A 13,857-nucleotide genomic window follows, 5' to 3' on the forward strand; every position below is an offset into this window, starting at 1 on the left:
TGGTAAGAACTCCTAAACTCAAATTAGTCATGTGTTGTTAGTTAAGGGTTTGAAGCATAATTTATTGAGCATTAGTCAATTATGTGACAAAGGATTTAAAATATGTTTTGATTCAAACAAGTGTGAAGTAATAGATATAAGTACAAACAAAATCTCATTTATAGGAAAGAGATTGAAGAATATGTATATGATATTTCTTGAGGATCTTGAAATAAATAATGAAATATGTTTAGTTGCAAATGCTGAAAGTGATAGCTGGTTATGGCATAGGAGATTAGGACATGTTAGCTTGCATACCATGTCAAAATTAATTAAGAAAAATCTAGTTGTTGGGCTGCCAAATATAAAATTTGAAAGCGACAAAATATGTGATGCTTGCCAACTAGGAAAACAAGTTAGAACATCTTTCAAGTCTAAGAAGATTGTGTCAATATCTAGACCTCTTGAATTACTTCATATTGATCTATTTGGTCCAATAAGCACAACTAGTTTAAGAGGAAAATCTTATGGCTTTGTAATAGTTGATAACTATTCTAGATATACTTGGGTTTATTTTTTTGCTCATAAGAATGATACTTTAACAGCTTTTTTAAGTCATTGTAAGAAAGTAGAAAATGAAAAAGGACTAGCCATATTTAGCATAAGGAGTGATCATGGAGGAGAATTTGAAAATGATGAGTTTGACAAATTTTGTAATGAAAAAGGGTTGGATCACAATTTTTCTGCACTTGGAACACCTCAACAAAATGGAGTTGTAGAAAGGAAACATCGAACCCTAAAAGAAATGGCTAGGACTATACTATGTGAGAACAACCTACCTAAATATCTTTGGGCTGAGGCAATAAATATAGCAACTTATATTCTTAATAGAGTCTCAATAAGACCCTTGATTTCAAAGACTCCATACGAACTTTACAAGGGTAGGAAACCAAATATTTCTCACCTTATGAGTTTTGATTGTAAGTGTTTTGTATTGAACAATGGAAAATAGCCCCTAGGGAAGTTTGATACAAAGAGTGATGAAACAATATTTTTAGGATATGCATTAAACTCAAATGCCTATAGGATTTTTAACAAAAAGACCTTAACCGTTGAAGAATCAATCCATGTAGTTTTTGATGAGTCAAATGCTTTACAAAAAGAAGTTCATGATGATGATGATGATGTAGAAATCCTAGAAAAACAAATGGAGGAAATGAGCTTAGAGAACAACAAAAATAATGAAGAAAGTTCACCTAGAAGAGAAAATGAAACTCCACCTCTAGAAAATATGCAAAGAGTAAAAAATCAGCATGATGATCTAACAAGGAGTTGGAGATTTGTAAGAGATCACCCACAAGACCAAATAATAGGTGACATTTCACAAGGAGTTAGAACTAGGAAAGCAACTAGAGAAACTTGTGAGTTTTCAGCTTTTATATCTCAAATTGAACCTAAAAACTTTGAAGAAGCTGAAAAGAGGAAAGTTGGATAATGGCCATGCATAAAGAACTTGATCAATTCACAAGGAATCGTGTATGGTCATTGGTACCTAGACCTTCAAATCACCCTATTGCTGGTACAAAATGGGTATTTACAAATAAGGTAGATGAGCAAGAAAATGTAGTTAGAAATAAAGCTAAGCTAGTAGAAAAAGGATACAACCAAGAGGAAAGAATAGATTATGATGAAACCTTTGCTCCCGTTGCTAGGATTGAAGCCATAAGGTTGTTGCTAGCTTTTGCATGTTTCATGAATTTTAAACAGTTCCAAATGGATGTAAAAGGTACATTCTTAAATGGATTAATTCAAGAGAAAGTATATGTAGAACAGCCACCTGGTTTTAAAGACTTTGAAAAATCTGATCATGTTTTCAAACTTCATAAAGCCTAGTATGGATTGAAATAAGCTCCTAGAGCTTGGTATGAGAGGCTTTCAAAATTTTTAGTTGAAAAAGGATGTGATAGAAGCAGCATCGATACTACATCGTTCAGTAAGAGATATCTAAATGATTTAATTGTTGTGCAAATATATGTGGATGACATTATATTTGGTGCAACTAATGAGGCTTTATGCAAGAACTTAGCTAAGGAAATGCAAGGTGAATTTGAGATGAGCATGATGAGAGAGTTGAAGTACTTCCTTGGTCTCTAAATTAAACAAAGTGAGGAAGGAATCTTTATCAACCAAGAAAGATACACTCAAGATATGCTCAAGAAATTCGATATGCTGAAGCTGAAATCAATTTCCACACTAATGAGTCCATCCACCAAACTTGAGTTAGATGAAAAAGGTAAGGATGTAGATCAAAAGCTCTATAGAGGTATGATTGGCTCTCTTATCTACTTAATAGCAAGTAAACTAGATATTTAGTTTAGTGTGTGCTCGTGCGCTAGATTTTAGTCACAGCCTAAAGAATCACACCTAACAGCTATTAAGGGAATTTTTAGATACCTCATAGACACTCAAGGACTAGGAATATGGAACTCTATAGACTCAAATCTTAGCTTAGTTGGATATTCAGATGCTGACTTTGCTGGCAGCAGAACTGATAGAAAAAGCACTAGTGGAACATGCCAATTCTTAGGAAGCATGCTTGTGTCTTGGTTCAGCAAGAAGCAAAATTCAGTAGCTTTGTCAATAGCCGAAGCAGAGTGTAATCAATAGGTAGTTGCTGTGAACAAATTCTTTGGATCAAGCAACAATTAAAAGACTATGGAATAACTATGCATAACGTACCAATATATTGTGATAACACAAGTGCAATCAATATATCAAAAAACCCTGTGTAGCACTGTTGGACAAAGCACATTGAAAGTAGACACCATTTTATTAGAGACCATGTAATGAAAAATGATATTAAGATAGAATTTGTGAACACTTTGCATCAATTAGTAGACATTTTTACCAAACCTCTGAATGAAGATAGATTCTGTGAGATTACAAGAAATTTAGGGATGATTAGTATGAAGGAATTATAGGAAAACCTTTGGCTCTCACATAGAAAACAGAGTGCATTCAGTCGACTAAGAAAATCTTAGTCAACTTAGAATGGTTTGACAGCATTAAATAGTAAGACTCAGTCAGTTTATAGAAAGAGGAGTAAAATGAGGTAAAAATTGAGTTTACCGGGTGCAAAAAAAATGAAGAAAAACTGCCAAAGGTAAATAACCAAAATTTTAGAGAGAATTTTAAAATTATGAAGAAATAAAAGTAGGGCAGCACTTAAGGGAAGGTGAGCAGTTTTTCTAAGAAATAACTACTGACAACCTCTCCTTTTCTCTCCCCTAAAATCCGTTGCTCTAAAAACAAATACTCAAATCTTCATGTTTGCCTCTGAAACTGACTCAAACCTTCACCATTAAAAAAAAGAAACTTGGTCAAAAATTTCTAGAATCAAAATGGCTAGAACATCTCAGAATAAAGAGATATCAGAAAAGAAGAAAGGGAAAAGGCCAAAAGAATAAGGAATAGGAACGGAAAGTCTGAAGAAGAAACAGAAAATCATGCCTGCTTTAGTGAAAGAAATATCCGAGAAACTAAAAGAAAAGAAACAGAAAATTGACAAGAAGAAAGATATAGAATCCTTACTCCACAAAGGTACTAGTTCTTCTTCTTCAAAGTTCAGGAATAAGTTGCATGAATATAGGTTCAAAAATATTGAGAATGCACCAATCTCCTATGGCAAATTTATTGATTGGAAGAGTTTTGATGAAAATGTAGAAATCCAGACTAGTTTATCTGAGTACTTTGATGAACTGAAACTAAAAGGTTACAACACCTTTAAGAATAGATCTTCTAGTGCAAGTCTGGTTAAAGAGTTCTATTCTGGCATTGCTTTGAAAGGAAAGGAATTAGTACATTCGAATGATTATGTCGAAGATGGTTTGAATGTATATTTGAATGGAAAAGAATTTTGTTATGACTACTGAAGATTTAGGAAACCTGCTGAGAATAGAATGTAAAGAAGGTGAGTATGAGTTCCCTGAAAAATATGATCCATCCTCATTGTGGGAGATCATCATCAGGAGGAAGGAAAAATATTCTTCAAATAGCAATTCAGGTATGATAATTAACCCTTAGATTAGGATTTTACACTATTTTATAGCAGCAAACATTCAGGGTAGAACTGGAAGCCTTAGTTACATCAGCCTCTAGGACCTTTGGCTGATGGAACATGCCTTCAACTGGGTATCTCTGAATCTGGGAAGATATATGATTGAAAAAATGAGAAGTGCCTGCAGACTTGATAAGGTTAATCTACCGTATGGGAATTTCATTACATCCCTTGTACAGAAGAAGGGAATATGGGCAAAGAGGTGTGATATGGACTTGGTAAAAACCAGAGATCAAGCTATTTATTATGGCAGCTTGGTTAAAATGGGGTATGTGCTTGATGGGGAAAGGTTCATTAAGACCCCCAAAACTGGTTCAAGAAAAAAACACAGCTTACCTGCTCAACTTGAAGGAGCCTTTTCCAGATTCTCAAATGAAGTAATTTTAATTTGCTCATGAGGATTGATGGAAAGCTGACTGACCAAGGAGAAAAACTACAGAAAATTGAAGAGAAAATCACTTAGTTGGAAAACAAGCTGAAGGAGAAGGAAAACATGCCATCTGAACCTATGGCTGCAGACAACTCTGCAACATCTAGCACTGCACCAGCACAGTAAGGTGCTGAAGGATCAGCTAAGCCAGTAGAAAAATCTGTTTCTCATGTTGGAAGTTATTGCATTCAAGCTGAAAGTTCCACCTAGAAATCTGCCAGTCCTGTTCTGCAGATTGAAGACTCTCGCCAAGGGGATGATCAGCCAGCCAAGACACCCTTTCTTGAACTTCAAAGCAAAAATGAATCAGAACAAGGGACTGAAGTGGTTGGTTCAAAAACAGAGAAACACTAGGCCTCTCTTCCAAATTCAGAGGAAGTTTCCATTATGGATGTCTTCCACCAAATGGTTAGAGAGGAACAAGCTGAAAAAGGCACTGCAAGGACAGCAACTCAAAAGAATGGTGGAGATGCAGGAAAAGGAAAAAAACCTGCATCAGCTCCCAGAGTAAAGGCAAAACCACCAACCAAGGGAAAGAAGACTATGGCCACCAAGACAGCTTTTCTCAAGAGAAGAAAGTCTTCTAGGTTGGCAGAGAAATCCAAACCAGTTTTAGCCTCTTCTCTTCAAAGTCCAGTCTCTATCTTAGACAAGTCCTCACCGAAACCTTCCCTTAGAAAGTTATCACCTCTCCGAGAGCCCTCTCCTTTTCCTCTAAACCCTTTCTATGGCACTGAATCCTCACCCTCTGACACATCAGATTAATAGAAGCCTTTTCCTTTGATGCCGAAAAAAAGAAAGAGTAGAATGGCAGAACCAGAAATGCGAGTTGAATGGTAAAACCAGAGAATGAATTTAAAAAAAAATATTAAGGTGGAGGAACCAAGAACCTAGGAAAGAAAAGAAAGCAGAACCAGGAGCAGGAACTTAGAAAAATAAAAGATAGGAAGCAAAATAGTCCAAGGGCAATTTCGAAATATTTTTTGATTAACTGCTATTTGTGCCATAGTGGCACTTGAACACTTAAGCTTAATTTTGTTGTTTATATGGTTGTATGTGAAAGGTGCATGCTGATATGTCTATGTTGTTTAACTACTACAAATTGAAGTCTGTTGATATTTTGCTATCCTAGTAATTTTACTATCATGAACAAAATCTGCTGATGCTATGCTGATATTGATTTACACGTTGATAAATGATTTTCAATATGACATTGAGAATAACTTCTGTTTATAAATATATATAGATGTTGTGTATAGAATGTCAATTGAATCATGAAAGGAATAGATAAAATCTTATGACTGTATGCTGTTGACAAAACTCTGTTGAATTCTTTATGAAAATCTGTCAACATACATTGTTGTAAATCATTCCAGATTTCTGCACATGTATATACACATATATAATCTAAGTGTACAATGTCATATATAATCTAAGTGTACAATGTCATTCTCTCTATATGACAAGAATAAAATTTGTTGGAATAAAGTAAGCAAAATATACACACACTAAAAGGGAGCATATACTTAGGAGGAACAATTCTCATTTTTTGCAGAAAACTAAAAAGAGTAAAAAGACACTATGCTATTAATCAAGGAATGTTTTGTCATCATCAAAAAGGGGGAGATTATTGGCTTCATTAGTTTTTGATGATAATAAAACATTCCCATTTATTTATGTCTAATATCTTTACTTAAGTGTGCAGGAAAATTAATATATGAAATTAATTACTTAACTCTTCAAAGAGTATATAAAAAGAAAAAGAGGGATAAAAATAACAAGATGTAACTGTCTAACAAGGAGGAAGCTTATTGGTAAAACAAGGAAGAATGTTGGTTGACCAAGTTTCAAATTGGAGGAATGGCGGGCTGAAGAGTTTGAGAAACAAAATTAACTTAGTCGACCAAGTAAGTCGACTAAGTGCTCTCTGCCAAAATCTGCAACTTGAAACAGAACCAACTTAGTCGACCAAGTTAGTCGACTAAGAGTTCTCTGTCTGCAAATTGAACCAGAGCACTACAAGACCGATTAGCAGTTAGAACTCATCCTCAACTATTTTCAACGGACATAAAATTACCAAACTGCCATCAGAGTTGCATCTCCAAGTATACAAGGGTCTTCCAACAATTATAAACAAGTTTTTAGAAGCCTTAAATGAGATTTGAGCTATAGAAAGTTGAAAAAAACAAAAAATCTTCACTACACCTGTCTGCACTTAAACGCCTACTCTTTACATTTGTATTTTACACTCAATCTTGTACCAATAAGATCAACCAGTGATCATAGGTACTTTCTTTTACTACTCTTTTTGTATTCTTAGAGTGAGGAAGTCACTCTAAGGGGTTATTCAAGCTTGGGATAGCTTGATTGTTGTAGGTTGTGGTTGAGCCTCAGAAAAATCACTTTGAGTTTTAGTTTAGCTCGTGAAAAACTAGTGTAAAAGTTTTTGGCAGAGCCTTGAAAAGCCATTGTAAAGCTTGGTGAAAGCTTGTGAATTTCACCAGTTCTTAGTGGATTTGTTGGGAAAATCCTTGGTTGGATAATCAAGGTAGTGGATGTAGGTCTTGGACTGAACTACTCTAAATTGCTGTGCATCTTGTACTCTATTTTTATTTTCTTAAGTTCTGAAAATTAGTTTCTAATATTGTTAAGAGCCAAAGTGTGCTATTCACCCCCCCTCTAGTACATATTATTGAGACCAACAGAAAGTGTGTGAATTGAAGAAGTCATTATATGGGCTAAAACAATCACTCAGAACTTGGTTTGGGAAGTCTTCTTCTATAATGAAAGCATTTGTTTATAAGCAAAGTAACTCAAACCATACTTTGTTTATAAAACACCAAAAGGGGAAGGCAGCAGCTTTAATCGTGTATGTCGATGATATGGTCTTGACGGAAGATGACCCATGCGAAATAAAAGCATTACATGAATATTTGGCTACTAAATTTGAAATGAAGGTTTTTGGCCAACTTAAATATTTCTTAAGGATTAAGGTTGCAAGATCGAAATAGGGGATTTTCCTTTCACAACGGAACTTTGTGCTAGATCTCTTAACCGAAATTGGGATGCTTGCTTGCAAACCAGCAGACACACCCACCCATAGAGATGAATCATAAGCTTGGAATTTTTCTATATCAAGTTCCAACAAACAAGGATCGTTATCAATAGTTGGTTGGGAGATTAATTTATTTGTCATTCACAAGACCGGATATAACTTATGCTGTAAGTGTCGTAAGTCAGTTTATGCATGCACCAAGTAGAGAACATATGAATGCAGTATATCGGATCTTAAGATACTTGAAGAGTGCTCCGAGCAAAGGTTTGTTGTTCTCAAAAAATGGTGTTTCTGACATTGATGAATTTACAGATTTTGACTAGGCAGGTGATCAAACAACCAGAAGATCCACATTTGGTTACTTTACTTTCGTGAAAGGTAATCTTGTCACTTGGAAAAGCCAGAAGCAGAAGGTTGTGGCAAGATTAAGTGCAGAAGTTAAATTTTGAGGTATGGCTCATGGTGTATGCAAATTATTATGGATTAAGAATATTCTCAAAGAGTTGAAAATTGAATATGGAAAACCTACAAATCTTTATTGTGATAATAAGGTAGCCATTGAAATTACATAAAATCTTGTACAACACGATTGCACCAAGCATGTTGAAATTGATTGACATTTCATCAAGGAAAACCTCGATCAAAAAATTATACAATTTCCATTTGTCCAGTCTGAAGGTCAGTTAGCTGATATTCTCACAAAAGCAATTTCAAGGAAAATGTTCCATGGTATAATTGACAAGTTGGGCATGATTGATATCTATGCTCCAACTTGAGGGGGAGTGTCAGCATGAGTTGTAATTATTAATTCTAAAAATTTTTTAGAGAGAATATTTTTCTATTTTCTTTTTACTTTGCTTTTACTCCAAGGAAGTTTAGGGTTAGAATACTTTCTTATTTACCATTTTCTTTACATGCACACTAAATAGGTTTAGGTTTAGTTGGCTATTATAATTACTTGCACACCAAGTAGGTTTAGGTTTAGTTAACTATTATAAATAGCTCTTTATGTAGTTTTTTAATTTTTATCAACCAGTTTAGTTCTTTTCTTAGATTTTCAATATTTTCTACAGTTCTTAAATAAGAAACTTATTTTGAAAGCTTGTAAGAAGAGTTCCAAGGAAAATCTTAATGAATATGTAAGTTTTAACCAAGTCTATTCAATCAAACAAGGGCAAATAATCACTTTGAAATACTTAAAACATTTTTCAAGTTTAAATCAAATTAAAGCAACTTAAGAGGAATATTTTAAGAAAGGATTAAGTAATGACGGTAGAGAAAGCAAATCAAGAAGTGAAAAATGTAAGCAATTTGTGAAATGGGTTTTCTTGAAATACAATGTAAAAAATCAAAGTAAAAATGAAAATGAAAACACAAAAATTTTATAGAGGTTTGACTTTATCAAATGCCTACATCCTTTCCCTTAACAAGCTAAGGAGTTTTAAATCCACTCAAGGAAATATACTTTTTACGGGACCAAGCATGAAACCCTCACAATGCTTTTTCACGATAGCAAATGGAACCTTTACAATGCTTTTTCACTGGAGCAAGTGGAACCTTACATTGCCTTTTATCTAGAGCAAGCATAACCCATACAATGGTTTTTAGCTAGCTCAACCACAAACCCTCACTAACTTTTTAAAGATGAGTTAGAACCTTTACAAAGAATAGCAAAAGTGCCTTTCAGAGGTGGATTTTGCTAGTTTAGTACAATGGAGGAAGAATGCCTTGCAATGAGTATAAAGATAAGATATAAATATTGAATTGAAAGCACAAAAAATATTTTAGCTCAAAAAGGTTTGGTTTCTCTCTTTTTCTTTCGAGACTTTGATCTTGAAGAGTTTGGCCTTTTTCTTTCTTTTTCCTCACTTTGAAATGCTTCCAAATGGTCCTTTTTATAGTTGTAGGAGTCTTGGAGCCGTTGAAGATGATTAAGGTAAGAAGTTAGCCGTTTTCTTTTTTAATTTTGTGTCCAACGATCATTCATAGTTGAGTATAGAAGTTCTCTAGTCGATCCACTTCCAGAAAGCTGGCATTTTTCAAATTTAGGCTAAGGTAGTCAACTAGATAGTAGCTTACACTACAAAAAAACAACCTTTTTCCAATGAAAATTTTCGTTGGAAAAAGGCTGAATTTCGTTGGAAATGCCCTATTCCGACAGATTTCCAATGGAAAAATCCGTTGGAAATTTCATCGATAATACTTTCCGTTGGAAAATTTCGTTAGAAAAAAATATGATTTCTGTTGGCTATCCCATTGGAATTCTGTTGGAAACTATTGTCAAAAGAATTCCGTTGGAAATAATTTCATAGGAAATGAATTTCCAACGGAATTCTGTTGGAAATAATTCCGTAGGTAATGAATTTCTAACGGAATTTCGTTGGAAATTTTCAACAGAATTTTCTGTTGAAAATGCTTTTCTAACGGAAAAAATGTTGAAAATTTCCAATGAAATTTTTCGCTGGAAAAAAAATTCCTACGAAAAATTCATTTGGAAATTTCTAACGAAATTTTTTGTTGAAAAAACATTTCCCATGAATAATTCCGTAGGAAATTAATTTCTAACAGAATTTCGTTGGAAATTTCTAATAGAAATTCCATCAAAAATGCTTTTCTAACAGAAAATTGCGTTGGAAAAGCATTCCTGATGGTGCATTCTTAATTTCTTCACGTATGCATCACTAAGGCATTTGAATCAGCAATAAGACTAAATTGCCAGCGGGGAAGAAAGTCACCAAATTCTTGATATCTATCGAATTGCTTGTTGATAGATTGATGCAGATCCTCAAAGAAGTACAACAATTTCATGTTTGCACTCATCGAAATTTTGAGTGAAAAGTTCAGGTCTTTCTTTGTTTAGAAAAAAAAATAGTTATAATATCACATAGAAAATCAACAAAAAAAATTCCTAGTTAACAGAATTATATGTATAGCATAAAATGTTAAAAACAAAACAACCATACAAAGTTGCATCTAAGCTAATTTTATTAGTTTCAAGGTATTTCAATCTGATTAAAAATACAAGTTACACAAACCTCAGCTTCTTCGATAGCGTCCTCTCCAATGCCCTATGAGATACCATCAACAAGAGATGCTTCTGCCCTTGCTCGACGAAGTGAAGCTTTCGGATCTAACATCTCTTCTCGGATCTTAGCTTCTCTCATGATTTTCAAGTCTTTTTCCTACAACAAAAAACCATTAGAAATTACAGCAATCAAAAACAATAAATACAATTGCATCAAAAAAGAAAAACCAAAACTCTAATGACTGACAAAAAATATCATTTACGGGACACAACAGTGAGATAGTTAAGGCAAGAGTAGCTTAACCATAATCAAGGGAAAAAGACAAAGCAAGACATTGAATATTAGATACAATGCCTAATTTGGACAACACTTACCACTCAGTAAATATCAAGTCTTTTTTATCCAAGGCAAAAAGCTGACAAACCCTATAATTCATCTTTGAACAAGAAAACTCATACACTTAACTAATTTTCTAATTTGTAATTTAAACAAAAGCATTACTCCACTCCACCTAGCATCATATTATCAACTATCAAGAATGTGAAATCTTGTAATTTAGATGATAACATTATAATTTTTATTATTTCAGAATCCAGCAGTTCAAATATTTTCTTAGACATGCAACCATTAGGCAATTAATAGGCCTGTATAAAATCAATTAATAAAGAGACACGTAAGGATGACAAAAATTTTCTCGATAATGTAAAATTAGATAAAATCACACCTCATCATTTAAAGCAGCAAAAACTGCACTTAAACTATCAGCCTGTGCTAAAAAGTCATCGAAACCTCTATTTCCATGGAGAGAGGAAAATATAGAATGGCGAACACTAACATCAGCATCTGCAACAGCTACAATGAGAAGCTTCTCCATAAGCTGCAGAAACCCAGTATCAATTTATGAGCAAGCATAATGCATCAGAAAGATTCTGACACAGGTAAAATCCAATACATTAATCTCATCACAACACTTAATAACTAATAATTAAAAAACAAACAAACAAACCTCCTCAACAAGACTCCTTCGTTTTCCTCTAACTCAGTTTGACCAATTGAAACCAAATTGCATACACACAACTCTGAAAAAAGAATTTGCAACAGCATAAGGCGGCATCTTTTCGTGTGGCTCCATCCTCATCATCAAGATACACAACAACTGATTCTCTTGCAAACTCAAGAAGTTCATGTCCCTAAACCATAGAATAGATTTAGTGCTTCATTACAGTTTTCATCAGATATCCAGTATAATATAGGTACACACACCCTGAAATTAAAACGAGCAAGAGTCTGCAAAGCAAGTTGAACCAGGGCTGAACCACTAAGCTCAGACATTGGCTGAGGAATATCTGCAGCAGTGCCTCGAACCAAGGCGACAGCTGGCCTTGCCTGAAAATATGGGGACTTTAAAAGAACCAATGATATGGAATCAAGAAGCCGATCTTGAATAGTGGATAGCAAAGATGGAATGCTGAAACAAAACCAAGTATTTGTGAAATTAACACCCCTCAATTAGTCTCTAAAAGCATCCAAATACAAAGTCATGACTGCCCACATACCTCACAGTTATTTGCTCAAGTGCTTCAATAAGAGTGGGAGAAAGACCAGCAGAAAACATAACATCAAGGAGACAACGGACAAGGGACTCCACCGCATGTCCCATGGCTTTTGTAATGTTTCCAACACAAGCCAAAACTTCAAGTGAGGGTCTACCTTTGCGTGGAGCAATCAACAAATAAAAGAATATATATGCAAACAGTTAGACACGTTGTTCCTTATCAAATAAAAATAGCAGAAACTTCTAATTAAAAAATCCAAACCTCAGAAAATACAACTTAAAAAGGGAAATAATGAGACTTATGAGACTCATAACAAAAGTGAAAAAAAAGGTGACGTAATGTACAATGTCGTGGTTCTCTTGAGGACCTGTTTTATACATTTCAACGTATTTGCCCTTTATAAAGAGGAAGCGAAGATGGCAATACTCGTGGCCGATCAAGTTGACTCCTATATGATACACGCACCTTAAATATTCAAAAATCCCCTTCTCGTCCCTGCCATAACTGATGCTTCGGCTATGCCCATGTTTATGACCACTGCTATTGTTGCTGTTATTGTTGTCGTTGATGCTGTTTCCAATGCTGCCATCCGACCCTTCTTCCTCGTGTCCTCCCTCGCCTCCCGCCTCCTTCAACGACCCAAATAAAAGCTTTTTTTCCTTAAATCATAAAATTAGATTTCTTTTGATTTGATTGAGAGCAGATATAAGGGAGGGAAAGATAAACAGAGAGGGACCAAGAAGAGGGAGGAAGTAAAGGCAAGGCAAGGGACAGGGGATGAGACTAAGGCGGGAAAGATTGAAAATTTGGGAAAAGATATGGGGAAAGAGCTAGGCATGTAGGCCTAGTTATATAGTATTTGATATGGGTTTCTTATTAGATAGTTAATTATTTATAAGAATTATTGATAAAGTTGGTAGATTTTTAGAATTTTCATTTTCAATGTTTAAATTCGAGTCTTATCACAATCAATTGATATATATATATATATATATATATATATATATATATATATATATATATTATTTAATGAACTATTAGTATTAATATACTTATTATATATTATTATATATTATCAAATATATAATACTATTTTGTTGTTTATATAATATATATTGTTTATTAGTTATTAAATAAGTATATTGTTTGTTAAATGTAAATTACTTCAATATCAATATATATAAGTTATATATTTATATTACGTAGTATATTATTTAATTTAAATTTACTATCAATTCTTCTTAATTTATATTAACTAATATTAGTATACATCAAGTATTATTATTTTTGTATAATTTATATGGTTATATACTATATAGTACTCATCAATTCAATTATTAAAATTATAATATGAAACTAATCGTAAAGAATGAGGCACTTACTCCAATTTAGAATTGTCTTACATGAATATAATCAATGTGAAGCATAATGTTATATTACTTTATTATATACATATTAATGACACAAATTTTATGTTATAATATTATATATATATATTACAAAGTTTGTATAACTAATAACTAATTACAAACAATATGTTATAAAAATTAAATTTATTAATATAAAACAATATGTTATAAAAATTAATAAAAATTTATTAATAAAATATTTTAAATTTTATTAATAAATAAATTTTTTTATATTACTCAATACAAAACATAATGTTATATTATTAAATTTATTATATATATATT

General features: G+C 33.2%; 1 protein-coding gene across 1 annotated transcript; it reads right to left on the reverse strand.

The window, feature by feature from the left end:
• Nucleotides 1-10,539: 10,539 nt before the first annotated feature.
• Nucleotides 10,540-13,083, reverse strand: LOC18595501 (serine/threonine-protein kinase TOR-like). Its single transcript, XM_088807597.1, has 6 exons — nt 12,629-13,083; nt 12,164-12,317; nt 11,871-12,075; nt 11,614-11,797; nt 11,332-11,484; nt 10,540-10,763 (listed from the first exon to the last, which is right to left on the reverse strand). The coding sequence occupies exons 2-4, from the start codon at nt 12,265-12,267 to the stop codon at nt 11,642-11,644; spliced, it is 465 nt and encodes a 154-aa protein (XP_088663723.1). The 5' UTR covers nt 12,268-12,317; nt 12,629-13,083; the 3' UTR covers nt 10,540-10,763; nt 11,332-11,484; nt 11,614-11,641.
• Between the last annotated feature and the right edge of the window lie 774 nt (nt 13,084-13,857).

Source organism: Theobroma cacao, chromosome 6 (genome assembly GCF_053813885.1).
Source record: "Theobroma cacao isolate CCN51 chromosome 6, ASM5381388v1, whole genome shotgun sequence".
In the NCBI taxonomy this organism is placed as follows: domain Eukaryota; kingdom Viridiplantae; phylum Streptophyta; class Magnoliopsida; order Malvales; family Malvaceae; genus Theobroma; species Theobroma cacao.

Excerpts from the sequence above, each read along its gene's own strand:
- LOC18595501 (XM_088807597.1), bottom strand. The coding sequence starts at position 12,267 with ATGGGACATGCGGTGGAGTCCCTTGTCCGTTGTCTCCTTGATGTTATG. Across the intron at positions 12,076-12,163 it reads CTTGAGCAAATAACTGTGAG|CATTCCATCTTTGCTATCCA; the intron begins GTATGTGGGCAG and ends GTTTTGTTTCAG. Across the intron at positions 11,798-11,870 it reads TTGCTCGTTTTAATTTCAGG|GGACATGAACTTCTTGAGTT; the intron begins GTGTGTGTACCT and ends TCTATGGTTTAG.